General features: G+C 43.6%; 1 protein-coding gene across 1 annotated transcript; it reads left to right on the forward strand.

Moving 5' to 3' along the window:
- Positions 1–1,385: 1,385 nt before the first annotated feature.
- On the forward strand, positions 1,386–25,995 carry Dlst (dihydrolipoamide S-succinyltransferase). Its single transcript, XM_048361796.1, has 15 exons — positions 1,386–1,506; positions 2,024–2,057; positions 5,497–5,545; positions 9,304–9,359; positions 9,490–9,564; positions 10,758–10,813; positions 11,288–11,399; positions 14,162–14,326; positions 15,294–15,370; positions 16,249–16,346; positions 19,884–20,014; positions 22,251–22,324; positions 22,708–22,791; positions 23,135–23,302; positions 24,537–25,995. Exons 1-15 carry the CDS (start codon positions 1,444–1,446, stop codon positions 24,669–24,671), a joined length of 1,377 nt encoding a protein of 458 aa, XP_048217753.1. The 5' UTR covers positions 1,386–1,443; the 3' UTR covers positions 24,672–25,995.
- Positions 25,996–26,562: the final 567 nt, after the last annotated feature.

The raw sequence follows: 26,562 nt of genomic DNA on the forward strand, positions 1-26,562 counted from the left end.
AAGAAATCAGGTAAAATGACTTAGGTATAAGAAACCAATTCAAACAGGCACCCAGGCAACCATTCATCCATTCATTTATTATTATTATTTATTTATTTTTGCCAGTCCTGGGCCTTGAACTCAGGGCATGAACCCTGTCCCTGGCTTCTTTTTGCTCAAGGCTAGCATGCTGCCACTTGAGCCACAGTGCCACTTCTGGTCTTTTCTATATATATGGTGCTGAGGAATTGAACCCAGGGCTTCATGTATACAAGGCAAGCACTCTACCACTAGGCCATATTTATTATACTTTGAACCAGAGGTTTATAGAGCACCTTTTCTATTGGAAGGTGAGCTGTAGAGGCCAGCAGACCCACTTAAGAGGGAAAACCAGGAGAAAGAGGGTATGTATGTCGTGGGCTTTGTGTGTGTGTCCGTCCAGCAGGGCCCAGACGCTGTCCTTTAGCTTTTTACTTTTCTGCTCAAGGCTGGAACTCTATCATTTGAGTCACACTTTCAACTCAAGCCTTTGGATGGTTATTTGGAGCAAGAGTCTCATGGACTTTCCTACCCAGACTGGCTGGGAACCACAATTTCAGACCTCAGCCTCCGGAGTAGTATTACAGACGTGAGCCACTGGTGCCCAGCTGCCATGTGCTTTCATTTCGAGGTAGAATGGCATACAGGTCTAAACTCAGCCTATAAATGTTTATTAAACCTATGTCAACCTCTGTCCCTGGTGCCGCGGAATCCAGCAGTGAACAAAAGAGAACATAAGCCCCATGAGATTTGTGTATATTTTGGACTATGGTGAGGAATCGCCCACTGCCAAGACACACAGCAAGGGGCGGGGAGCAATTAGTTTTGTGGGAGCATTTCCGTGGGGATGGAGCAAGGTCAGGAGACAAGACACAAGTAGGGCTAGTTGGGGAGGTCTCTGGACTCCTAAAAGGTCACTGAGACCTCTTGGGGCTGTTTCAGATCGGGGTGCTGGGATGAGTGTTAAGTATAGTCGAGGAGCCCGAGAGAGGCAATGCCACCTGCTCAAGGCCACACGATTGCAAGATCAGGCAGGCACGTCTGCTAGGGCCCGAGTTCGCGGCCCGTGCTCGCCTTTCCTGGGCTTCGAGTGGTGCAGTCCTCAGAGCTGCCTTTAGGGAAAGGCCGACAGAAGCCAGCTTCGGGGCGATCCGGTGGTCGGACGGCCATAGACACTTTCAGGAGGCCCAGTCTCGGCATGCAGCGCATTCAGTCCCGGGAGAGCCCCATCTTTACACCCGCTCCCCAGCGCCGATCCCCTAGACTGTGACTGAGCCAGCTCGTGCTGCACCCCCCAACTTCCCGGCCAGTGGTTGGCTCCGAGCACCCCTCGCCGCCCGGCGGGTGCTGCGGCCCACCCCACTTCCGGTTGTTGCCGGGCCCTATATCCGGTGTCCGCCCGCCCTCGGCCCCGCTGCCGCCGCGATGCTGTCCCGGTCCCGCTGCGTGTCCCGGGCGATCAGCCGTTCGCTCGCCGCCTTCCAGAAGGTACTGTCTGGCTGGACCGACGCTCCGGTGGGTGAGGAGACTGGCAGCAGGCGGAAGGGCAGCCTGAAGGGCAGGGGCGCGGCGCGCCGGCCAGGCCGGGCACCAAGGACACTGGGACGCGGAGGCCTCCGGGGCTCCCGGGGGTGTGGAGCCCTGCAGCCCGCGCCGTCCCGCGGCCGGCCGGGCCGGCCAACTTCCTGCTGCACCCCACCCTCTCCGCCAGGGCTGCGGCGCCGCGCCCTCAGCCCGACTCCGAGGGGGCGAGGCGGGCTTCGCGCAGCCCCCAACCGGACCCCGGGGGCCGGTCTCCTCTGCCGGCCTGAACCGCGCGGGGTGGCCCCGTGGGGGAAGTCGAGGTAGCTTGACACACCCCGGTGTGTTACATTTGCCTTCTTTGAAGTTAGGAGATTCACCTGTCACCGGCACTTAGCGGGCAGTTGTAGAGGAGAAAAAAAAAGCAAATTTTCTTCCCTCTCTTCATCTCGGGTGACGTCGATAATGTCTTCTTTCCCAACAGGGGAGCTGCCCTCTAGGGAGACGTTCCCTGCCTGGTAAGTTCTGCCCTTGCCCTCACCTAAAATGCCCTCCTCGGGTTGCAGAGGAGAGCCGAGGAAATCTGGGTGTTTCTTCCTCCCCTTCACAATGCTCCAAGACAGTTCAGCGCAGATTGAAGCGAAGCAAAAATGTCATGTAATTTTAAACAAGCGCTATCATTCACTCGCTCAGCACGTGGTTAATAAGTTTTGGTTTGGGGGTTTGTTTTGTGGTGCTGGGATGAAACCCTCAGGGCCTTGCTGCATGCCAGGCACTATTCATTCATGCTTCAGTTACACCCCAGTCCTTGGTGATTGAGCTCTTAACGATGTTTTAGGCACTACTCTTGGTACTCTTCGTTGGTGATCCAGCAATGAGCAATTCTTCTTGCCCTGGTGGCTAGTGGGAAAGACAATGTAAATTGCTAAACAAGTGATCAGTTGTGGTAAGAGTTTAGAGCGTGAGAGTGACAGAAGAGAGTTCTTTAAGTGGGTGACAGTAGGGGAGTGACCTGGAGAATATGACAGAGCTAGCTAGCACAGTGAAGAGCAGCAGGAGAAGAATAGCATCTACCAGGTCTCTGAAGAAGGAAAGGGCTGGCAGGACTTCTTAAAAAACTGGATAAAAGGTGATTGGAGGGGGATGCTGGTGGTATGGCCCAAGAGAAACAGCAGTTGCTAGCAGTGGGAGTCCCAGGATTCAAACCCATGTGACACCCCCCCACCCCCCAGTGATTTGACAAGAACATTTTAGTTATGGGAGAGAGTGTCATGCAATAGAAGATGGTGTGAACTATTGAAAGACATTTAGATTTTATTCCAAAAGTTGATTGGGGGTGGGGGGGGGAGGGTGTGCTATTAACGGTGCATCTTGGCTAACATAAATATTTGTTGAATGAGTGAATCTTATTTTAGGCTTAAATTACAATTTTGCAAAGATTGTTCTGAATGCTTTCTGTGCAATTTTTTTTTTTTTTTTTTGCCAGTCCTGGGCCTTGGACTCAGGGCCAGAGCATTGTCCTGGCTTCTTTTTGCTTAAGGCTAGCACTCTACCACTTGAGCCACAGTGCCACTTCTGGCCATTTTCTATATATGTGGTGCTGGGGAATTGAACCCAGGGCCTCACGTATGTGAGGCAAGCACTCTTGCCACTAGACCATATTCCCAGCCCTTCTGTGCAATTTTTAATGACCACCAAGCAATAAGAAATGTTTTGTCTCTATTTTACAAATGCATGATATGAGGGGTTAAGTGCCTTGCCAAGGTCACACAGCCAACTATTGGTTAAACCAGGTTCACTTGGCTGCTTCTCAACCTGAGCTCTTAGTGGCCACCTTGTGCTCATTTAGTATACAACGTTTATTGAGTGCTTACTACCATGCCAGCTGCTGTGCTAAGTGACAACAGTACAGATGGTCCCTACTCATACATATCTTACGGGCTAGCTGGAGAGAGCGAGCAAAAACACCATTGTGCACACGTAAGTACATAATGACATTGTGGTTACTGGGAAGGAGAAGTACAGAGTATGGTATGATAAAGACCAGCTTCCCCTTTACCAACAAAGAACTGATGTTTAAGATGAGACTTGAAGAATATGTGACCTAGCTAGGCAAATGGTATTCCAGGCAAGGGGAATTGCTTGTACAAAGGTTTCCAAACAGGAAGGGACCTGACAAGTTACAGGAATGGAAAGGAAGCCTCTGTGTGACTGGAAAGATAGAGAAGGCTAAATGGCTGAGGACTATAAAGTGCTTGGACTTTATTCTAAGTTAGGAGAGCAAGGCGCATCCAGCCTACTTCGTAGTGGACTCTCGGTAATAAACTTTTTCGAATTGGAAATAGTTAAAGATGTATTTTCCTCACTTTATAGATTGGTCGGTCAAGAAAAAGAGCCTGCCTTTGAGAGATTTGGGTCTTGGCTCAGGAATTCACCTTGAGTTAGTTAACCTCCAGAAGCCACTTCTATATGAAATAGGAATAATGGCAGAAAGTTTTCTATTTCAGAGAGTCAGTGTGAGAATAGATTGTGCCAGAACTAGCTTTAACTGAGGGAGGACCTTGAGTTCTCACTGGGTCTGCTGGCTCACATCTGGCATTCTACCACTTGAAAGCCATGCTTCCAGCCCTGCTTTGTGTAGGCTAGATGGAGTTGAAATCTGGTCTTTTTTGCATGGGCTAGCTTCAAAACAATGTCTTTCAAGTCTTAGCCTACTGTGTAGCTAGAATTATAGCATGAGTCTATAGTGTTTGGCTTGTGTGAAAACATTTTATAGCACTAAAGCACTGAATAAGATTTTCCATAGGGTAAACTGTACATGAGACTTGGGGGTCCAAAAATCAGTATGGGCTGTTGTGCTTTAGTCCAAAGACATGCTATACACTGCATATGCATTGGCCGCTGAATATAGAGTGACTTACTTGGTTGTGGGTAGGTTTGTGAAGAGGTGTAAGAAAATAGTTTCAGGAAACAGCTCTAGTCATTAGACATCAGTTGGGAAAATACAGTTGATTATGATGACTCTTGGTAGGCAAAAAGGGTTTTCCCATTGTTGATAGGAACCAAAGTAGAAGATTTTAGAAAGATAAACTGTTAGGGAAATGATTTGCTCAATTCTAGGACAAGCTTGAGAGCGTGGGCCTAAAAGTTTCAGTGAAAGGCTTCCATCTCATTATCCAGTCATACCCAGACCAACACTTACTCCTACCCCAACACAAACTTCCCAAGGTAGATTATATGAAGTTGAAAGATGAAGTTGAAAGATAAGTATTCTCATGTGACCTCACCCCTTTAACTCTCTCTCTCCCCTCTCTCTTCCTTTGCCCCTCTCCCCTCCCCCTTTTCTTTTTTTGTCCATCATGGGCTTGAACCTTGGTACCTCGGCGTTGTCCTGAGCTCTTTTGCTCAATATAACACTCGACCACTTTAAGCCCAAGCTCTACTTCCTTCTTCCTTTCTTGTCTCCCTGTTAGGCTGGCTTCTAATTCAGGCTGATCTCAATCTCTCAAGCCTCTGTCTTCAGCCTCCTAAATGCAGGGATTACAGGTGTGCATTATCGTGTCTAGCATCATCATGTATTTTTTTTTCAAGCTTCAATTGTGTTTGAAGACTTGAGTAGTAGAGACATTTTACTATACAAACATACAAGGTCAATGAAAATGTCTGAACCCTTGAGGTATATTATAAAACCCCTGTAGGCTCTGCCCTCAAATATCTCCTGCATTACATGCCCACTCTCACCTACCCCCTCCCCCAAGACCAATTGTTCACTGCCATTAGGCTATTTTAGGGTGGTAGTAAAATTTGAAAAGCAGAATTCTGTGTGGTAAAGATTATATTGCTGTCTGCTTGGTCTCCCTCTAGGGGTTAGGGAGTGAGCAGATCTTATTTTATTTCCATCTCATATACTGTGTAAGATAAGATATTTGTGGTTAAGAGTTGCTTTGTTTTTTGCAGGAGTCTCCTTTTGTCAGGTACCAGGTTACCCTGACAGCAGAAAGACTGTGTAAGTATCATTGGGGAGGGGATATGCTATAGATAATGGAGTCACAGGACGTTTACATAGACATCAATTTTAAGTTTGACCATCTGATTTTTTTTTTATTCAAATTTTTACTATCAAACTGATTGACCATCTGATTTTTTTCATTGGCCTCCAGACCTAGAATTAGAGGTGGCTATGTTGAGTTTTTAGACCTAACCTTGATGATCATGATGTTTGTTTATGCTATACTTTAGATTTTAGCCTCAGCTCAAATGTTGGGCCAAGAGTATATCTGCTCTCCTCAAATGGTTAAATTATAATGAAAGTTAAACTGAAACTTTCATTAGAAGTATGAAAGTACATCCAGAAGAGTACTGCTAAATATTTTCAGTTGGATGTAAGTACAGCTGAGGGGCTGGAAATCACATGTATGTGATGATTGAGACCATCCTCTTGGTAGCAGAGTTATTCATTTTAGAAACTGTAAACGCAAACCATTTGGGACTTGGACTAGCGCTGGGAGAATGCTATTATTGCACAATGTAGAGTTTGGACAAAGAGTACCCGTGTATATTTCAAAAGTCTGCTTTTGAATGTTGCTTGAAGCTACTCTGCATTCTCAGTATTTTAGGGTGGTGGTAAAAGGATGCTCTCTGATAACCTGTTGAAGATCTGTGAAGCTACCTTTTCTACAGGGAGCATCTTCAGAGTGATTGGTCCTCAGCAGAGTGGCTTCTTTACTATGCCTCACAATAAGTTTAGGGTTTCATTCAGAAAATGTTGTGCTTAGTACTAGAAGTATGAATTCCTGTGTTACTTTTAGAGGGCAACTTGGCAATCATAAATCTTTGAATTGTGTGTTGATCTACAAATTTTATTTCTAGGAGTTTAGAGAATTCATGGTATACCCAAATTGTTCTCAAAATGGCAAACTATAGGGAATTGATTAAGCTATCTCATGTTAATGTAGAAAAAGGCAGATTACAAAGTGATTTTTTTTCTGGATAGTACGATTCCATGAAAATAAATTTTCTATTTCTAATATTCTGCAGTAAATATCTAATTTTTGTAATTAAACATATATTATTCATATAGTACAATGTATTACCCATGCAGTTTAAATGAAAATGGGCAATTATGACTAAATAATTACTTGTAAATTATGGGGAAGAAAAACCTTAAACTTTGGGGTTGGATCACCCCTCATTTTGTCACCTAATCTAATGCTGCTTTTGGTTTATTCTGAGCGAATTACCCACTTTGTTTTTAAAAATCTGTACAACTATTTTTTTATTTATTCATTCTGGTACTGGTCTTGGGGCTTAAACTCATTCAGTGCTGGGCACTCACTGTCCCTGAGCTTCTGTGTTCAAGGCTAGCACTCGACCACTTGAACCATAGCTGCACGTCTAGCTTCTTGCTGGTTAGTTGGAGATAAGAGTTTTTTGGACTTTTTGGTGGTTAACTAGAAATATGTCTCGTACTTTTCTTGCCCAGGCTGGCTTTGATCTGTAGTCCTCAGATCTCTGAGCCACCAGTGTCAAGCTGTAAGAATATTTTTGAGCCAGGCACTGGTGGCTCACACCTGTAATCCTAGCTACTTTGGAGGCTGAGATCTGACAATCACAATTCAAAGCCAGCCTGGGTAGGAAAGTCCTTGAGATTCTTATCTCCCTCCAATAACCACCCAGGAAACCGGAAGTGGCACTGTGGCTCAATTTACCAATTGCACTAGCTTGAGCTGAAAAGCTCAGGGATAGCGCCCAGGCCCAGAGTTCAAGCCCCACAACTGGCAAAAAAAAAAAAAAAAAAAGAATATTTTTGATATTATGTTTTTATTCAACTGGTAATTTCACAGTTCAGGCAAAAGTATGCCAAAGACTTTTGTATCCTTCCTATTCACCACTGAATGCTTCTTCCCAGAAGCACTCTGGGCTCCAGATTCCTAGGTGTCTAACCTATAACATAGTATTTACATGTTACAAGTTAGTGTTTGCCTATTGGCTTGTCCTTTTACATGGTTGCAAACTTAAGACACATTATGTGTGGAAGGTTTTTGTTGTTGTTTTGTTTTTGTTTTGCTGTATTGAAGTTTGAGTTTAGGGTCTTGTGCTTTTAGGCAAGTGATTCATGTCCCCAGCCCTTTTGTGTTTTTCAGATTAGGTCTCCTGTTTTTGCCTTGGTAGCATTGGACTACCTTTTTCTTGAGTCCTACCTTCTGCATAACTGGGATTTGTGGTTTGTGTGAATACACCTGGTTTATTTATGAGATAGGGCTCTCTGACTTTTTGGCTGTCAAATTCTTGTTCTCCCAATTTCTGCCTGCCAAGTAGCTGGAATTTCAGGCATGAGCTACTGCATCCAGCCTTGTATTCTGTTGTTGTTGTTGTTGTTTTTAAAATTATTTTGTTTCTCTTGATTTTCCAGAGACCTTATAAAGTTATTTTGACATTATAAAAGTAGAAATATCAAAAAGCAATTTAAAGCTATTTACTTTTCTTTTTTTGTAAAGGTGTTTATTGTAGAAATCCTATTAGTGTAAACAAGTTCCTGTCAGTGTAAACTATAAACTATTCTCTGTAACTGTTAAGTAGCAGACAACCTTTCACATATATACTGTTGTTGCTATTATTGCTGTCTTGTTGTTGTTGTTGTTATTATTTGTTGGTCCTGGTGCTTGAACTCAGGGACTGCGAACTCTCCCTGAACTGCTTTTGCTCAAGGCTAGCACTCTACCACTTGAGCTATACAGCTCTACTTTTCGGGTAATTTATTGGAGATATGAGTCCTGCCGGGGGGGCGGGTGGGGGGTGGGAATATGGCCTAGTAGTAAAGTGCTCGCCTTGTATATGTGAAGCCCTGGGTTTGATTCCTCAGCACCACATATATAGAAAAGGCCAGAAGTGGTGCTGTGGCTCAAGTGGTAGAGTGCTAGCCTTGAGCAAAAAGAAGCCAGGGACAGTGCTCAGGCCCCGAGCACAGGCCCCAGGACTGGCAAAACACAACAAAAGAGTCCTGCCTGGGCTGATGTAGAGCCATGGTCCTCAGATCTCAGCCTCTTGAGTAACTAGGATTACAGGTATGAATCACCGGTGCCTAGCTATATGGTTAATGGTTTTATACACACATGATAATATCTTTCTCTCATTTACACTATTTTATGTAAATGTGGCATCAGGAAATGCCTTAGTGTTTGAGGTTATTTTGGAATGAGTGTAGAATGGACTGCTATGTTGTTTTCTGGCTAGAGAATTGAATTGGAGGTTCCATGTGGACATGTTTGTTTTGTTGCCAAAATACTTCTTTTTTAACTTCTAAGTTAACTCACTGCCTCATCTTAACTGCCTTATCTAACCTAAGTGTTTAATTCTGTGGTCTGAGTTTTCTTAGGCTTGGCACTCTAGCATGTCTACCTGAAGGCATGCCATTTATCTTACATGGATTTGGTTAAGAAAGAAATCTAATCAGGAAGCTCAATCATTTTGATGGGTCTCCAGGGGACAAAGTTGCTTATTTTTCAGAAAATCACATATAAGTCTCTCTTTTGAGAAGTGGCATCTCATTGCAGCACAGGACACTATTTAAGGCACCCAGGTCATCAGGCTCCAGGACTTTACCTGCTGAGTCAGAATCTCTTCAGGTCTGGCCTGGACATAGATACTTCAACAAGTTCTCCTTAATGTCACTGTGAACAAGAATCACTCACTTAAAGGGAAGGTGCCTGAACTAAATGTAAGTAATTTACCTGCTAAAGGAGTTAACTTTCGTTTCTTTTGTAGCATTAACAACAGTAGTGTCTTCAGTGTTCGCTTCTTCAGAACTACAGCTGTGTGCAGTAAGTATTTGCTTTCTTATAAGTTGAGTTTTCATGGAAAGAGCAGCAACTGGCTAAGCTGAAATAAAGAAAAACATTAAAAAGGAAAAACCTTGGCTACTTGTAATGTTCTGTTTTGCCTTTTTCCTAGAGGATGATGTGATTACAGTCCCAACCCCAGCCTTTGCCGAATCAGTCACAGAGGGCGATGTCAGGTGGGAGAAAGGTGAGATTTAGTGTTCTCGTGCTTTTTTCTTAAGGTACTGGGGTTTTGAATTTAGGGCCTTGCTTGACTTGAACCACATCCTGACCCTCTCTCAACTTTTTTTTTTTTTTAAACTTTGGGTGCCTGTCCTGTGGCTTGAACTTGAGGCCTAGGTGCTATTCTTGAACTTTTGTGCTCAGGGCTAGCATTCTGCCACTTGAATCATAGCTCTACTTCCATTTTGGTGTTCCATTGGAGACAGAGTCTCAGATTTCCTGCCCAAGCTGACTTTGAACCACAATCCTTAGGTCTTCTACCAGTACCCAGCTTCCTCGCAACTTCTTTTTTTTTTTTTTTTTTTTTTTTGCCAGTCCTGGGTCTTGAACTCAGGGCCTGAGCACTGTCCCTGACTTCCTTTTGCTCAAGGCTAGCACGCTGCCACTTGAGCCACAGCGCCACTTCTGGTTGTTTTCTATATATGTGGTGCTGGGAAATCGAACCCAGGGCTTCATGTATATGAGGCTAGCTCTCTTGCCACTAGGCCATATTCCCAGCCCCCTCTCAACTTCTTAAGTTAAATACTTCTTAAAAGTCTCTCTTCCTCCTACTGATAATCAGTGGATATTATGGCTCTACCTTTTCTTTTTTTTTTTTTTTTTTTGTCAGTCCTGGGCCTTGGACTCAGGGCCTGAGCACCGTCCCTGGCTTCTTCCTGCTCAAGGCTAGCACTCTGCCACCTGAGCCACAGCGCCCCTTCTGGTCGTTTTCCATATATGTGGTGCTGGGGAATCGAACCGAGAGCTTCATGTGTAGGAGGCAAGCACTCTTGCCACTACGCCATATTCCCAGCCCAACTCTACCTTTTCTTTGTAAAATTTTTTTGTTGGTCATGAGGCCTGAATGCTGATCCTGAGCTTTTTTTTTTTTTCCTCAAGGCACTTTACCACTTGAGCCACAGCTCCACTTGCAGTTTTCAGGTGCATAATTGGAGATAAGAGTCTCATGGACTTTCCTGCCTAGGCTGGCTTTAAACTGCAATCCTCAGATCTCAGCCTCCTGAGTAGCTAGGATTACAGGCATGAGCCACCATATACGCGTTCATACCTACTTCCTCCCCTGGCCCCGTAGGAAGGAGTTTTCTAACACATCTGACAAAGGGAATGTGGGACTGCTGGGGACTTCCCCTAACAGATAGCCTCTGGTTGTCTTTCCAGCTGTTGGAGATACAGTTGCAGAAGATGAAGTGGTTTGTGAGATTGAAACTGACAAGGTGGGCTTATACTAAATTAGTGACAACTTCTTAACTCTAAGGAAAGAAATGGGGACTCATCTCTTTAAAGATAAATTTTAACTAGCTCTAGCATCAGTGGTAAGAGTTGGAACAGATCATTAAAAGAAAGGAAGGAATTAAAGTTTACTTTTTAGTTCTGCAGGTATACACTATATGTCTTAGTAACTAATCTGATAACTTATTTTCCTTTGTGTTTTATGAATTGTTTCGAATTGTTTTTCCCTGTGTCACTTGGAAACACATTAATTGAATTTTGCTTTAACATTTCCAAGAAGGGACAGAAGTGAATCTTCATAATAGTAATTCCTTGTCATTTTTCTGGCTCCAAAAATGTGGCCTTAGGTATTTTCTGTTCCAAGGCTTTGTGTAACCATGTTGCGACTCTTGTGACTCATATTAGTGATTCCATAATGCTGGATAAAAACGTAGATTCTCTCTCCCTCCCTTTTCCAGACATCTGTGCAGGTTCCCTCACCAGCACATGGAGTAATTGAAGCTCTTTTGGTACCTGATGGAGGAAAAGTTGAAGGAGGCACTCCTCTTTTCACACTCAGGAAAACAGGTGGTAAAGAAGTTCTTCTGGTGATCAAGGTCTTCCGTGTTTCCCTTTGGGACTGGAGCTGAGCATACTGTACTAATTCCCTGGTAGTCAAAGACTTTGGCTTTCCAGGTGCCCTTTATTGAAAGGATAGGAGGAATAATTAGTGCGAACTTTTTCAAGTTCTAAAAGAAAAGGGGGTAGTTTTAAAAGATAGTAAGTCTTAATACTGTTTCTGTGGATAGTTCTCATGCTGAACCTTTTCTTAGACGTAATTGAAATGAATTTTCTAAAGATAATGATTTCCTCCCCGCCTCCCCCCCCCAAAAAAAAAACACATCAAAATCACATTGAGTTTCAAAAATACTACAAATGACTAGACTCTGTTCCAGGGACTTGGATTTATCTGGTCCTGATGATCTGTCATAATTTTTTAGTGCTCCCACAAGATTCTGATGCATAGCCACTGAGAGCCATTGTTCCAAAGTTAGAAGGTAGATTATCTCATCCTGTCTGTTGTGGAGGATTCATTGTAATTTGTCTTTTCACATCTGTTCTTTTACAATATCTCTAGGAAAGATTGATAATTTTCTTGGGAAGAAATGCAAATGAGAGGAATTTGTATTGGATCTCACAGTCTACTATTAGAGATTAGAAAATAGTCTGTTTTTATGATGCAGTTAGATGGCACTACTAAACTTTATTTATTTTTTTTGTGCCGGTCCTGGGGCTTGAACTCAGAGCCTGAGCTCTGTCTCTGAGTCTCTCTGTAGTCAAAGCTAGCACTCTACCATTTGAGCTACAGTGCCACTTGCGGCTTTTTCTGTTTATGTGGTACTGAGAAATTGAACCCAGGGCTTCATGCATGCTAGGCAATCACTCTACTGCTAAGCCACATTCCTAGCCCTAAGCTGTATTTATTTCATTGTTAAAATAGTCAAGCAGGAAGAAGAGATTGCATCATTAAATTTGATCAGGCCAAAAACAACTTCAAAGGGAAAAAATTTAGTAACAGAAAATATGAGTCTCCCAGTTGAAGCCCATCTTCTGATCATTTTTTTTCTGGGAAAATAAACTTCCTATTTAAGTATAAAACTGGAGATGTTACCCAGATGGGTTAATGTTGAAGCAAGTATCTAATTTTTTTTTTTGTCAGTCCTGGGGTTTGAACTCAGGGCCTGAGCACTGTCCCTGGCTTCTTTTTGCTCAAGGCTAGCACTCTGCCACTTGAGCCACAGCGCCACTTCTGGCTTTTTACATATATGTGGTGCCGAGGAATCAAACCCCCAGGGCTTCATGTGTATGAGGCAAGCACTCTACTACTAGGTCATATTCTCAGCCCACAAGTATCTAAAGCTAAGAATTTATTACTTGACCATCTGATTAGGTCCTAACTATTGAGTCATCCTGGATAAGATGTCTTTAACTCCTCAGTTTTTAGTGCTGGTCTTGGGGCTTGAACTCAGTTCCTGGGCATTGTTCCTGAGTTCTTGTGCTCAAGGCTAGTACTCTGATACTTGAGCCACAGCTCCCGTGTGGCTGTGTGTGTGTGTGTGTGTGTGTGTGTGTGTGTATGTATGTATGTGTATGTATGTATGTATGTATATGTGTATGGGGAGGTGGACGACTTTCCTGCCTGGTTTCTAGCGTCAGTCCTCAGAGCTCAGACTCCTGAGTAACTAGGTGCGAGCTTTGAACTCTTAAAAGAACACTTGATTAAATCTCCACTTCTTCATGGTTTAAAAGTATTTGGTATGTAATGCTGAAATGAACATACATTACTATAATTAAAACATTTATGTGTTTAAACCATTTTAAATTGCCCTCAGGTTTTTTTTTTTTTTCTGTTTGAAACTGGGGTTTCAATATATAGATAAGCTGGGCTTGAATCTCGCTGTGTAACTCAGGCTGGCCCCAAACTTACAGTCTTTTTTTGCCTCTGCTTTTCAAGTGCTAGGGTTGCAGTCACATAACTACAGGCATGTGCCACTACATGTCTGAGCTTTTTTTTTTTTGCCAGTCCTGGGCCTTGAACTCAGGGCCTGAGCACTGTCCCTGGCTTCTTTTTGCTCAAGGCTAGCACTCTGCCAACTTGAGCTACAGCGCCACTTCTGGCTTTTTCTACATATGTGGTGCTGAGGAATCGAACCCAGGGCCTCACGTATACGAGGCAAGCACTCTTGCCACTAGGCCATATTCCCAACCCCCTGAGCTTTTTTGTTGTTGTTGTCAGTCCTGGAGTTCGTAGTCAAGGCCTGGGCACTGACCCTGAGCTTTTTTTGTTCAAGGCTAATGTTCTACCACTTGAGCCACAGCTTCACTTTTGGCTTTTTGGTGGTTTTATGGAGATAAGAATCTTACAGATTTTTCTGCCCAGGCTGGCTTTGAATTGCAATTCTCAGATCTCAGCCTCCTGGGTAGCTAGGATTAAGGTTTGAGCCACTGGCACTGGCTTGCCTAAGCCTTTTTTACATGGAAGTTTTTGTTTCATTGGACTTAGTAGGTGTTTTGAAAGTATGTAGTGAACTTGATGGTCAGTAGTTACTTATAAAATGAGAAAGGCATCCAAATTGAGCCAGTTATCTGATGTAGAACATTTAAGGGTCCTGGGACTAGAGAATAGAGCCTGTGTTGTTGTATCTCCTGTCGCCTCGTATATAGCACTACCCAGTAGAAATTTGCTAATGGATTGGAAATAGATGTTTTGTTGCTTAGTTCTGCTTAGCAGTTTGGTTGAAGTCATTCCAGACAGTGCTAGTGGCATCTATTCTGTTGTTGTTGTTTTGTAGCTGCTCCTGCTAAGGCCAAGGCTGCTGCACCAGCTGAAGCTCCTGCTGCAGCCCCAAAAGCAGAGCCTGCAGCACCAGCAGCTTCTCCACCCCCTGCAGCACCCATATCCACGCAGATGCCACCTGCACCTTCACCCTCACAGCAACCTCTTTCTAGCAAACCAGGTAAGCCCCCCCCCCCAAAAAAAAATGTCTTTCTGTGGGGAAGAACTTTGTCTAATACCATGTTCCCTCACTGGGTACACTTTGAAACCAGTCCTGGAACGGGTGCCAATGGCTCATGCCTATGATCCTGGCTACTCAGGAGGCTGAGATCTGAGGATCATGGTTCAAAGCCAGCCAGGGGCTGGGAATCTGGCCTAGTGGCAAGAGTGCTTGCCTCATATACATGAAGCCCTGGGTTCGATTCCCCAGCACCACATATATTAAAAAGGCCAGAAGTGGAGCTGTGGCTCAAGTGGCAGAGTGCTAACCTTGAGCAAAAAGAAGCCAGGACAGTACCTCAGGCCCTGAGTTCAAGGCCCAGGACTGGCAAAAAAAAAAAAGCCAGTCAGGGCAGAAAAATCTATGAGACTCTTATCTCCAATAAACCACTCAAAAACCAGAGGTGAGGCTGGGAATATGGCCTAGTGGCAAGAGCGCTTGCCTCCTACACATGAAGCTCTCAGTTGTTCAGGCCCTGAGTCCAAGGCCCAGGACTGGCCAAAAAAACAAAAACAAAAACAAAAAAAAACCAGAGGTGACACTGTGGCTCAACTGGTAAAGTGCTAGCCTGGAGCTGAAGAGCTCAGGGACAGCACCCAGACCCAGAGTTAAAGCCCTACAACTGACCCCCCAAAACAACAACAACAACAAAAAACAGAAAACACCAGTCCTGATTCAACAGGCTGATTGGCTGCTTTACAGAAAAATCTAGACTTTGTATCTGAGGACCTGGTCTCAACAATCCAGCTTTCTGTATGCCATGCCACCTTAGGCTTCTTATTTAAACAGATTGTTAATCTATAGGGTAGATATGCTAATATAAGCTTAGGATACCTTGAGAATTAATTGACACTATGGTATGAAAGCAGGGCAAATGCTCAGTGATTACTCTGTCTGTGATGCAACTGTACCTTCTATTCATTTTCAGTGTCTGTGGTAAAACCTACCACTGCCCCTCCACTAGCTGAGCCGGGAGCTGGCAGAGGTTTGCGTACAGAACATCGGGTAAGCCTTGGAGGACTATTTCTGGGAAAGGGGCAGAGGCAGAGTGGACAGGGCAGTTTTGAAAGTGGGTGTCCACCTTTGCGGGGCTGGCATTTCATTCCTTTGGCCTTGACAAATAGAGTCTAGGAAGTGGTTTGCTTGTGGCCACATAACCCTCAAATGATATGAATAGGCCCTGAGTACTTCTGCAGCATGCTTGTTCAGTGGCTTTCCCACCATTAAACTACCAATGAAATGTCTCCAATGAGTGAAATATTTCCAGGGAATGGTAGCTTAATAACATACTTTCTTCTTCCCATGGTGATACATACTTCAGAGAGGTGGTTTGGTGAGAGCTCTTATTTTTGGACTTCCAGGAAGTCCTACTTAGCTTAGCTGTTAGTTAAGGGGTATACTACTCAGTAGCAAACATAAGACCTCAAGGAAATAATGGTCAAGAGTATGGGTTCTTCTGCCAGAGAATACTTGCTGTAGCCTCAAAAAAATGTGTTCTTGAATTTGCATTCCATCAGTAGCTATTTTCTTGCGAACTTATATCAACAGAAATTGTTGTTTCTGTAATGATTCTTAGGGTGGCTAGACCTACACCACATTCTTCCTCTTTATAAATTGGCTTTGGTTTTTAAATCACATTTCCTGGGCCTTCATTCTTGGTTAGACTGTAGATACATATGAGTGAGTGCTTTTGCCCTGTTTTCTTGTTCAAGTTCAGGAAGCAAGGCCACTACAGGAAGAAGGAAGCCTGGAGCTCTGGTTGTATTGAAATACGGTAGTGCTTGCTGTCCACTCCTGGCAAGATGAATTTCGCCTCTGACTATCTGGGGAATGCTTCATCTAGGGAGACCAGATTGTCAATATCTGTTCCTCTTTTCTTTCAGGAAAAAATGAACAGGATGCGGCAGCGCATAGCTCAGCGTCTAAAGGAAGCCCAGAATACATGCGCAATGCTGACCACTTTCAATGAGATTGACATGAGGTGGGATCTCTAGTCCCTCTCACTTTCTGTGTCTTACATTTCTCTTTGGGATGGTGCTGGTGGTAGTGGGGTTTAAGCTCAGGACTGTGAGCTTGCTAGGCAGTCACATGAACCACACCTCCAGCCCTTTTTGATTGCATTGTTTTTCAGGGAGGCTCTTACTTTTCTTTGCCTACCAGCCTGAACCATAATCTTTGTACTTTTGCCTCCTATGTAGCTGGAATTAGAGACATGAAACCCATACTGGCTTAAGATAATGTCTTGTTAGCCTCAAAGCTGAGATTACAGACATGGCCACCATGCCTGGACTTTTCTTGAACAATTGAACTTACCCTTTTCCTTAGCTAGTACTGATTCTAAAACTGCGTTGAGTGGGGGAAAGAACTACTTTGCTTTACTTGTTAACACAGTACGGCCCATTGTTTCATCCTCTTAACTGACTTTCTTTATGTCTTTATGTATGGCTGCCTCCTCAGTGACTTAAAAACCTGAGCCTTTTAGGCTTTTATACATGAATCTATGACCTCTGATGAATGAGACTAGTCTTAAACTCTTGACTAGTATCTGATTGTCAAGGCCCTAACCCAGCAGAGCCATTCCTTGGCCTACCCTTGTGATGGAGAACCCTTGACAGCATGCCCAGGACTGGGGCACCACACATTGCTTCTCACAGTGCTTGCTTGCTCCTTGGAATGTTCTGAAACAATTTAGAATGAAGCAAGCAAAAGACAGAAGTTTGGCTCTCTCACTTTTCCTGACTTGGATAGTGAAATGGAAAGCAAGTTGTATTTTAAAATAAAAGCCTCAAATGTTAGCCAAAGGAACTAATCTACTGTTCCTTTTCCTATAGTGAATTAGTTGACTGTTTTCTTCAACATTTTGATGTGCTCATGTATCAGTATATCAGCACTACAGTAAAAGTAGTTAAACAGTATTAATGAGTGCTTCCTATACACAAGGAACTAAAGTATGGAATTGAAGAGGATATAAAGTTAAGAGAGCCCTTGGCTCCCTAGAGCTTACCTACCATCTGATTTGGTTGAACACAAAATAAAAGCTAGAAAAAAGTGTCAGAAAGATCAAGATGAATATGAAGTAGATGATGGAGTGAATTCATTTGATTTTGAGATTAGGACTGAAGTATATTCAGGGAGGGGTCCTGGAGGAAGAGTTTTAATAGGTCTTAAGGAATAGTATTTTGTATGCATGTGTGTGCATATACACGCACAGGCTGGTTCTGGAGCTTCAACTTGGCCTGGGTGCTGTCCCTGAGCTTTAGTGCTCGAGGATAGTGCTCTACCACTTGAGTCCCAGCTCCTCTTCTGACTTTTTGGTGGTTCATTAGAGAATGGAATTTCCTGCCTGGGCTTGCTTCAAACATTGATCCTCAGATCTTAGCCTCATGAGTAGCTAGGATAATGAGCATGAGCCACACCAGTGCCCGGCTCTAGCTAGCATTTTGACAAGTAGTATTATGGAGAAAAGTCAACCCAGACTGTTTACGGTTTGGGCCATGAAACAGATGGGAAATCACAAAAATCAGAGATCACTTCTATTGCAATGAGTCTGTCTGAGGAGGAATGGTGAAGGTTGAATCCAGTTTCAGATTTTACATACTAAAATAGGAATTTGTATTAAATCAGGAGGTAAACCATCAACTGCTTCCTTTTATCCGAATGTTAAGTCTGCCCATCTGCTTTTCATTAGGAAAATTTGTTTTCCTTCCTTGGAAGGGACCTGTAAAATTGAAAGTAGTTTATTGGTAGTGTGCTGGGGCATCATTGATAGGGAGAGACTCGAGCAAATTTCACTTGATGTTTCCATTCTGTCGGGAAGCTTTCTGTAGACTTGGTGTGGTTTTCTGTACTGTTTTACTTAGTAGGGAAGACCTGTCTAGTGAGCTACAAAGCCTGAAGCTTATGTTTCAGTGCATTAAGGGCAAATTGTACACAAATTGAATTGGGCTTTGAAATTCTACCCAGTTTTCTTGAGATGAAACATGTAAATATTTGTGGTCCTGAAAGATGTAGTTGGCCCAACATTCTTGATTGGAAGGTAAGTTTAGTAGCTAGATCTCCTTTCAGCAGCTAATCAAAGTATCATTTAACATGGGCCTGGGGTCTCACTATAGCCTGTAATCTGGTTTAGGTCGGTGCCCTTTGGGTCATAGGCTGATGAGCCAATCCATAAGGGGCCTTTCTGAGACTTCTTCCTTTCCCCTGTTGTCCCAGCTCTGCCTCCAAGGGCAGAGATCTGAAATAGAAACTCCTTAATGATCAGACAATGGCATTCAGGCAGTTTCTGGCAGCAGAAATGCTTATCACTTTTCTTTCCCTCTTTTGTAGCCCTTGTGTCTTGGGAACCAGTAACGTCTTTAGGGAGGTAATCCTAGCACTAAATAAGGTTAGACTCAGGAAAACAAACATTTTAAACCTAATTATTCTTCCTAGAAAGTTTTCTTTTTTCAGAAACAAAAGGTCTGAAGAAGGCAGTTAACGTATTCTTCGTATCTTTCTGCTAATGTGCTAATGTCAAATTAAGCTATGATGGGGGATAGGAGAACTGAGCATTTGAGCCTGATATAAAGTTAAATTTAATTACATCATGAAAATGCTATTCCGATAAATACAGAGCTTTCTACAGCAAATTGATGGGAAAGCAATTTTCCACTCACTTTGTAATGTCTGTGAGAAAAAAAAAAAAACACAACAAAGAAAAATCTCAGTCCTGACAGACGGAAGATATTCAAGTTCTGAAGGTTTCTCACAAGCAAGGCTCTGCTGCTGAATCTGAAGAAGATGGGCCCCAGCCCACACAGGGTCACTTTTCTGAGTACCAAGGAAACCAGTCATTAAAGTGATCTTATGGATACACACTGTCTTGATTGCCCAGCCCTGACCCTCACATGTGGTGGGTGTTATTAACTGTTCAAAGGACAAGTGGATAGAACTGCTAACTTAGAAGAAATAAAGAGTTCATCTGTTGACTTTCCCATGAGCCTCAAAGAACTTGGGTTTGTCGTCCTGTGCAGTCATAACGCTTTGCTCAGTTTTTGTAGACTTTGTTTATACTTTAAAAACTTAAAATGCTATTTTTCAAGGAGGATAGTTGGTGATTTTATTCCTTCCTTCCCTCCCTGCCTCCCTTATTTTTTCCTTTCTTTCTTTTTTGGTTGCTCATGTGGCTGGTCCCTGTCCATGAACTCTTTTGCTTAATGTTAGCACTCTACCACTTTGAGTTCCACTTTTGGTTTTCTGGTGATTAATTGTAGATAAGAGTCTCATGGACTTTCTGGCCTGGGCTGGCTTTGAAACACAAGCACCCAGCTTACTACATTCATTCTTTGTGAAAGAACATTATTGTGTTGACCTTTTTCAAAACTTCAGATACAACTTGTTTTGTACTATTTCAAATTTTACTTATGTAGATGGTTTAGAACAAGGAAAAACCTCAACCAGATGTGTTCATGTGTAGAACCTGTGTCAGTGTCAAGCTGGTGCTCCATTTGTGGTCATTTGTCTTTTAACATTTTTACAGTAATATCCAAGAAATGAGAGCTCGGCACAGGGATGCTTTCCTGAAGAAACATAACATGAAACTAGGCTTCATGTCAGCATTTGTGAAGGCCTCCGCCTTTGCCTTGCAGGAGCAGCCTGTTGTAAATGCAGGTAAGTTTCTGGTGACCACAGTTGTAGAGGTCTTGGGAAATAGGTATAAAAACAAAGGTCTACCCTCACATTTAAGGATGAGCAGAGCCAGGCACTTCCTAGTTACTCAGGAGGCTGAGATATGAGGATCTAAGTTTGAAGCCAACCCGGGTAGGAAAGTCTGTGGACGCTTATGTCCAGTTAACCATGAGAAAACTGGAAGTGGCACTGTGGCTTAAAGTGGTAGAGCACTAGCATTAGCAAAAGAGCTCATGGATAGCACCCATACCCTGAGTTCAAGCCACATAAAAGGAAGGATCAGCAGATTAAGGATGCCCTAGTCCTGGGGCTTGAAATCAGGGCCTGGACACTGTCCCTGGGCCTCTTTGTGCTCAAGGCTAGCACTCTACCACCTGAGCCACAACACCACTTCAGGCTTTCTCTGAGTAATTTATTGAGGATAAAAGTCCCAGACTTTTCTGCCTGGGCTGGTTTCAAACCGTAATCCTCAGATCTTAGCCTCCTCAGTAGCTTAAAATTTAGGCTTGAGCTACCAGCACCAGGTTACGGCCTTTTAGTTAGTAACTCTGTAAATATGTCCATACTTTCCAGAGACTTCTCTCTGGACCTTTGTGAACCACCATCATGATTACTTTGCCCCCACCAGATGGACAGAAAGTTTTCCTACTAATTTGTAGCTTGGCAACTGTTCTGTCAGCAGGCAGTTCTGAGGCGGCTTAATACTTCACACTAACTCGTCACAGGGGAGGCTCCAATTCTGGCTGTCTGGCTGTCCCCCCCCCCCCCCTTTTATTGTATGGACTCTCGCTTTGGGATTTGACTTCCATTCACACTTGGCATAGGTTCTAGGTTGACCTTTGCTCTCAGGCGAGTGGACCTTAGCCCTAGGAAGCCTTGGCATGGCCTCTCTTTCATGGACTTGGTACTTGTTTTCCTTCCTTTCTACATCATTGAAGTGTTGTCCTAATAAACAGTTCTCTTCTTGAGACTTCTTTGTTGCTTGGAAGAAGGGAGAGAGGGGAATGACACTTTTGCAGTCTTCAGCAAAAGAGCTAGAGAAGTCTTAGTTCTTCCTGTGCTCTGGATAGGTAGGAAGGTGTTTTGCCCAAGTGTTTTGTGTTTTTTTTTTGTTTGGTTGTTTCTCCTGTTTTTCTCATACCTTCCTGACTGGCTTTCTCCATATTATTATTATTATCTTTGTGCAGGTCCTAGGGCCTAAACTTGGGGCCTGGATACTTTGTCTGTCCCTCAGCTTTATTGCTTAAGGTTAATACTCTACCACTTGAGCCAGAGTTTCACTTCTGACTTTTGTGGTAGTTAATGAGCGATAAGAGGTCTCATGGGCTTTCTTGCCTGGGCTGGCTTTGAACTGTGATCCTCAGATCCCAGCCTTCTGAGTAGCTAGGATTACAGGCATGATCCACTGGATTAGCTCAGCTCCATACTTTCTAACAAACAGTGCAATATAGACTTGATTTCTGTGGGAAAAGATTGCCAAGCCTTTATTTTCTCAGAGTACTAGATATAAATTTTCAGTTGGATTTGCTATCTTAAGCTGGCATATTTAAAAGCCAGACTATCCTACTTCTTCCTATGTCTCTTCACAGGGGTGGGGAATGTGTACCCCCTTGGGTTATATAAGGTTTGAAAAATCATTTGGTACATGACACACACTGTGCTTCTTGTAAGCTACCATGGCCCATCTGCCTGAATTGATAATTTTGTGTGACTCACAAATATTATAAATACCCACATGACCTTGGCACAAAAAAGGTTCCCTCTTCCTGGCGAGAAGCCCAGTGGGCAGCATCTCTACCTTCTCTCTTTTGTTTGCCATTTTGGAACACTTGTTAACCCTAGCTGTTTTCTGCTCAGGGAAGGCTTGATCTCAGGTAGACTTACTTAGTAAGAATCTAATGCACTCTTATCCTAATGCATTATTATCCCTAGGAAAATAATATCTTGTTATCCTTAACTAGTGGATTAAGCTTCTGAGAGCTGCCAAAGATTGAATGCTACTATATGTGGATCTGTTCAGGAACTTGAGGTATTTTCATTGGTTAGGGTAGGAATAAGTAGAATGCCTTCTGCTGTTTGTAATCCAATCACTTTCATCTTGATACAGTCCATACTGATAGAAGCACTGCAGATTTTTTTTTACTCTTATTAAACAAATAATTAGCTCATTAGCCTTTTCCTGGAGAGTTGTATGTAACATGTGTTTTCTTTCTCATAGTGATTGATGATGCAACCAAAGAGGTGGTGTATAGGGATTATGTTGACATCAGTGTTGCTGTGGCCACCCCACGGGTATGTTGGGGCAGGAGAGGGGGAGTACTAATCTTGGATTCTCACCTTATCTGTGTGAAGAAGCAGATCACATAGGAGAGATTATTTCTTTTTGATTTTTTTTTTTTTTTGCCAGTCCTGGTGCTCAAACTCTGGGCCTGGCTGCTGTCCCTGAGCTCCTTTTTAATAGAAGAGATTATTTCTAGAACTGATTTTTAGGAGGTACTTAGTAAAAGTAACCTTTTTTCCCCAATATCACATTCCTCTATCTTGACATCAAGCCTAATCACAGTGAATAGTAAAGGTGTTCTGGGTAGAGGAGACCTTTGCCCTGAATCAAGGGAGTTGTAATTGTAAAAGAATACTGTTGTTTTGTAACTGATAAAAGCTTTTACTCCTTTCAGGGTCTCGTAGTTCCTGTCATCAGGAATGTGGAAACTATGAATTATGCAGATATTGAACGAACCATCAGTGAACTGGGAGAGAAGGTAAGGTATACAGAAATATGTGTATGAGCTGTTGGGTAGGTGAGAGGAAAGGTCTTTCCAGCTAGCATTGCTCAAGAGGCAGGAGCCTCACTTGGTTCTCTAAGGAGTGCATAGTGTCTGAGTAAGGTAGGTGTGTGGGTGAGCCTAGCAGGCTCAGAAACCTGAAGTCTCTTCAGACAAGACCTACCAGGTGAAGTAAAGGAATTGTTAGGAATTGTGTCTCCTCTATAGCACTGTTGACAGTTACCTTAGCTGAACAACTCTCATGTGGAAGCTAGATCCTGGTCTCAGGAGTAAGGGACCTAGGTTGGTTTAATGTTTGAATTATGCAATTTGTTTTTAGGCCCGAAAGAATGAACTTGCCATTGAAGATATGGATGGTGGGACTTTCACCATTAGCAATGGAGGTGTTTTTGGCTCACTCTTTGGAACGCCCATTATCAACCCCCCTCAATCTGCCATCCTGGGCATGCATGGCATCTTTGATAGGCCAGTGGCTGTGGGAGGCAAGGTAAGAAGCATCACTTCTGTGGTCCTAATAGCTCCATGGTGATTCATTTCAGGCTTAACTTCCATCTCGGAATAGCTAAGGCAAATTTTAGTTTGCAGTGAACATCATCTGGGAATTTGTTAGAAATGCAAATTCTTAAGAGCCTATCCCAGACCCACAGAAGCAGAATTCTGATGCTTGTTGAAGTTTGAGAACCAGCGACCCTAAGGGGGCTTGCCCCTTTATCTGGAACTTGTTGGCACTTTATTGTTTAGGTTCTTAAGGGAGTTGGGGCCACGTCCTCATCCCCTAGAAACAGGGCAGGCAAACATGGCAACTACAACCTATGGGGCATAGAAAATTTCAGAGAGTTCAGTCAGGCACCTGTGGCTCATGCTTGTAATTGTCACTACTACCTTAGTAGTAGTATCCTCCGATCTGAGGATAGCAGTTCAAAGCCAGCCTGGCCAGAAAAGTCTCTGAAACCTCATTTTCTACTAACCAGCAAAATGCCAAATTGGAAGCATGGCTCAAATGGTAGTGCATCAGCCACTAGGGAAAATGGGGAGTGGGAAATAGAGGCCCTGAGCTTAAGTCGACACTGTGGCATAACACAAAAGTTTCTTGAGGGTTCAGGGAATGAAGTCAAAGGAAATGGAGCTCATCCTTAGAAGCTTCATTAGTAGCAGAAAGCCCTCAGATTCCAGGGTTTAAAACCCATTTGTGTCACAAACACTTTTGTGTCCAAAAACCATAGATGTTCCTGGAGCATGGTCATGCATCCAAATCTACATACAGTATCAGGACTTTTAGACCCAGGCTAAACATTTTTTTTCTTTAAATTCTAGCTCTAAGACTGGGATGTGGCTCATTGTAAAGTGCTTTCTTAACACATGCAAGGTACTATTTTGAAACCCTAGCACTGCAAAATAATAATAAATTGTAATTCCAAAGTAGCTACTGTTGGCAGCCAGAGCTGAAGAGAAAGCCTTTTCTGTAACTAAAAGACAAGTTAGAGGGCAGAGTGTAGTTTTATTTCGGGCAGTTGTGAGGAAACATTTCCTTAAGCCTTGTTTTCCTGTGTGAGGGAACTTTGCACTAAGGGTAAAACCTGGTCTTTGAAAATACCACAAGTTATCCAGTGGTAGCATCAACAGGACAGGCTTTGGAACTAGGACTTTTCTTGCTCTGAGAACTGACTCGCTCAGCAGAACTGAACTGCTAAGACAAACCTGTTGACCTCTTCTCTGTGCAGGTGGAGGTGCGGCCTATGATGTACGTAGCACTGACCTATGATCACCGGCTGATTGATGGCAGAGAGGCTGTGACTTTCCTCCGTAAAATCAAGGCAGCAGTAGAAGATCCCAGAGTTCTCCTCCTGGACCTTTAGGAGGACGCCACATGCCCTACCTTATGATCATGCAGGAACTGAAAAATCAGTCTTTTCCCTACCCCTTCGTGAGTCCCAGGTTAGCCTGGAGACAGGCGGGCACATGCTGTTGGCCTCAAGCAAGGAACCCAGGGCACTATGTAACCAGCAGTCACAGGTCTTGTCTTGGTGTTCCTGCCAGCCTCTCTCCCTCTCCATGTTCTTTGCCTTCACATCATTAGGCTTAAGGGAGAAAGAGAGAGAGCACCTTAATGGATGTTTGTTCATTAATATTCCTGCCTTTCCAGCCCTCAGCAAAGACAATTTTTATTCTCCCCAGTGCCAGTGTACTATAGGGAAACCACCGGGGACCATGTGATTAAGTTTTTAATCTCTGGAAAGTCTGTTCTTCAGGGATGCCTAAGGGGATGCTGTGTCTCCCAAGCTTAAAGCAGCTTCTGTCCTGGCTGTGCATTGTCACTTGATGCCACCTATGTGGAGGTATTGGACACAGGCAAAGAGGTGCTGCTTTGCTTCATTATTCTTAGCTGTCAGTGACAAGATGCCTCTTCTACCTCTTCCAGGAAGCACAGGCCAGGGGATCTAGAGGTGAGGGGAGAGGGCCCAGAGGTCCAGTGTAGTTGTAGATGGGAGCAGAACCCAGGCCTGCCCTTATACTCTGTCATAGGCTCACACCAAGAAGACTCCGTTGGGCATACACACAGCCCTTTCCAGGCTGCTAGGACCCATTCTAGCACATTGTTCTCATGTAGAGCACATTGTAGCACACCGGGGCAGTGGGGCAGAGCCTGACAAAAGAAGAGGCACCCACTGGGTTAGATTGGCATGGCTTTAAAATTCAGGTTGGTATAGGCATGTGTATTGAGGAGGCTGTTCTCTTCTTCCTGTGCTGCGACTTGTAGGGACTGCAGCCTTGGCACTTCCTCTTCAGGTCACAGATCTTGGGGATAGACTATGGTGGAAATCAGCCTTAAAATGTTAGTACATAGTGATGAAATGGATGGTGTCTTCTCTGAGACCTTTTGGGCTTGGCACAATCATTGGAATTCCTTAGAGTAACTTGTCATGAAAGCTCCTGGGGCTTCATTGTTCCTAACCAATCTCACCAAGGCCTGAGACTGCTGACACTTGACATGGGGCCACTAGTTAGTACAGGGTGCCCTTTTTTATCTTGAGCCAAGAAGCAAGGCTTGGAGGGGGTGGGGGGAGGGGAATGGGTCAGTATTGAGTGCCTGCAGCATCTGCTATTCTTCACCATTCAGAACTTGTAACTAAAATATTTAAACTGATTTTGAATGAAAATTAAAGGGCAGATCTTCTCAAACGGGGTTCCTGCATCCATGCTTCTTTTGGCTACTGAAGGTTGTACAACAGAATGGGCGTACCAAGGATGTCATTAGCATTGAAAGTCACTTAATACCTACTGGGTTATCTGTGATGTTTCATATCTTTTTAAAATTTTGGGGGGTTTGGGTGATTGAACCCAGAGTCTCCTTTCTACCTCTGAGCTATATCCTCCATCCCTATCTTGTATCTTTTTTTTTTTTTAATACATTGGAGTTTGAGCTCATGGCTTCACACTACACTTGAGCTATATCCCCAATCATATCCCATATTTACGATGTATTTAGCTGTCCTAATTTGACAAGAGGTAGAACCTTGACTGCCAGCCCAGGAGGCACATTGATGTGTTAGTACACCACCTTCCTTCCAGGGAACCCTGTGACCCTCTGCGAGACAAATGTTAGAAATTGTAGGTCAGCCCCTTCCTAATACCAGAGATCATTTGCCCTTTGTAAGGGCTTGTACAATATCTGGGATGGACTAGAGAAAGGCAAGGACATCTTAATTTTTACTTGGATTGATTGGCAAGATGCTTTAAGGTCAGTGG

The sequence above is a fragment of the Perognathus longimembris genome, chromosome 14 (assembly GCF_023159225.1).
Source record: "Perognathus longimembris pacificus isolate PPM17 chromosome 14, ASM2315922v1, whole genome shotgun sequence".
NCBI lineage: Eukaryota > Metazoa > Chordata > Mammalia > Rodentia > Heteromyidae > Perognathus > Perognathus longimembris.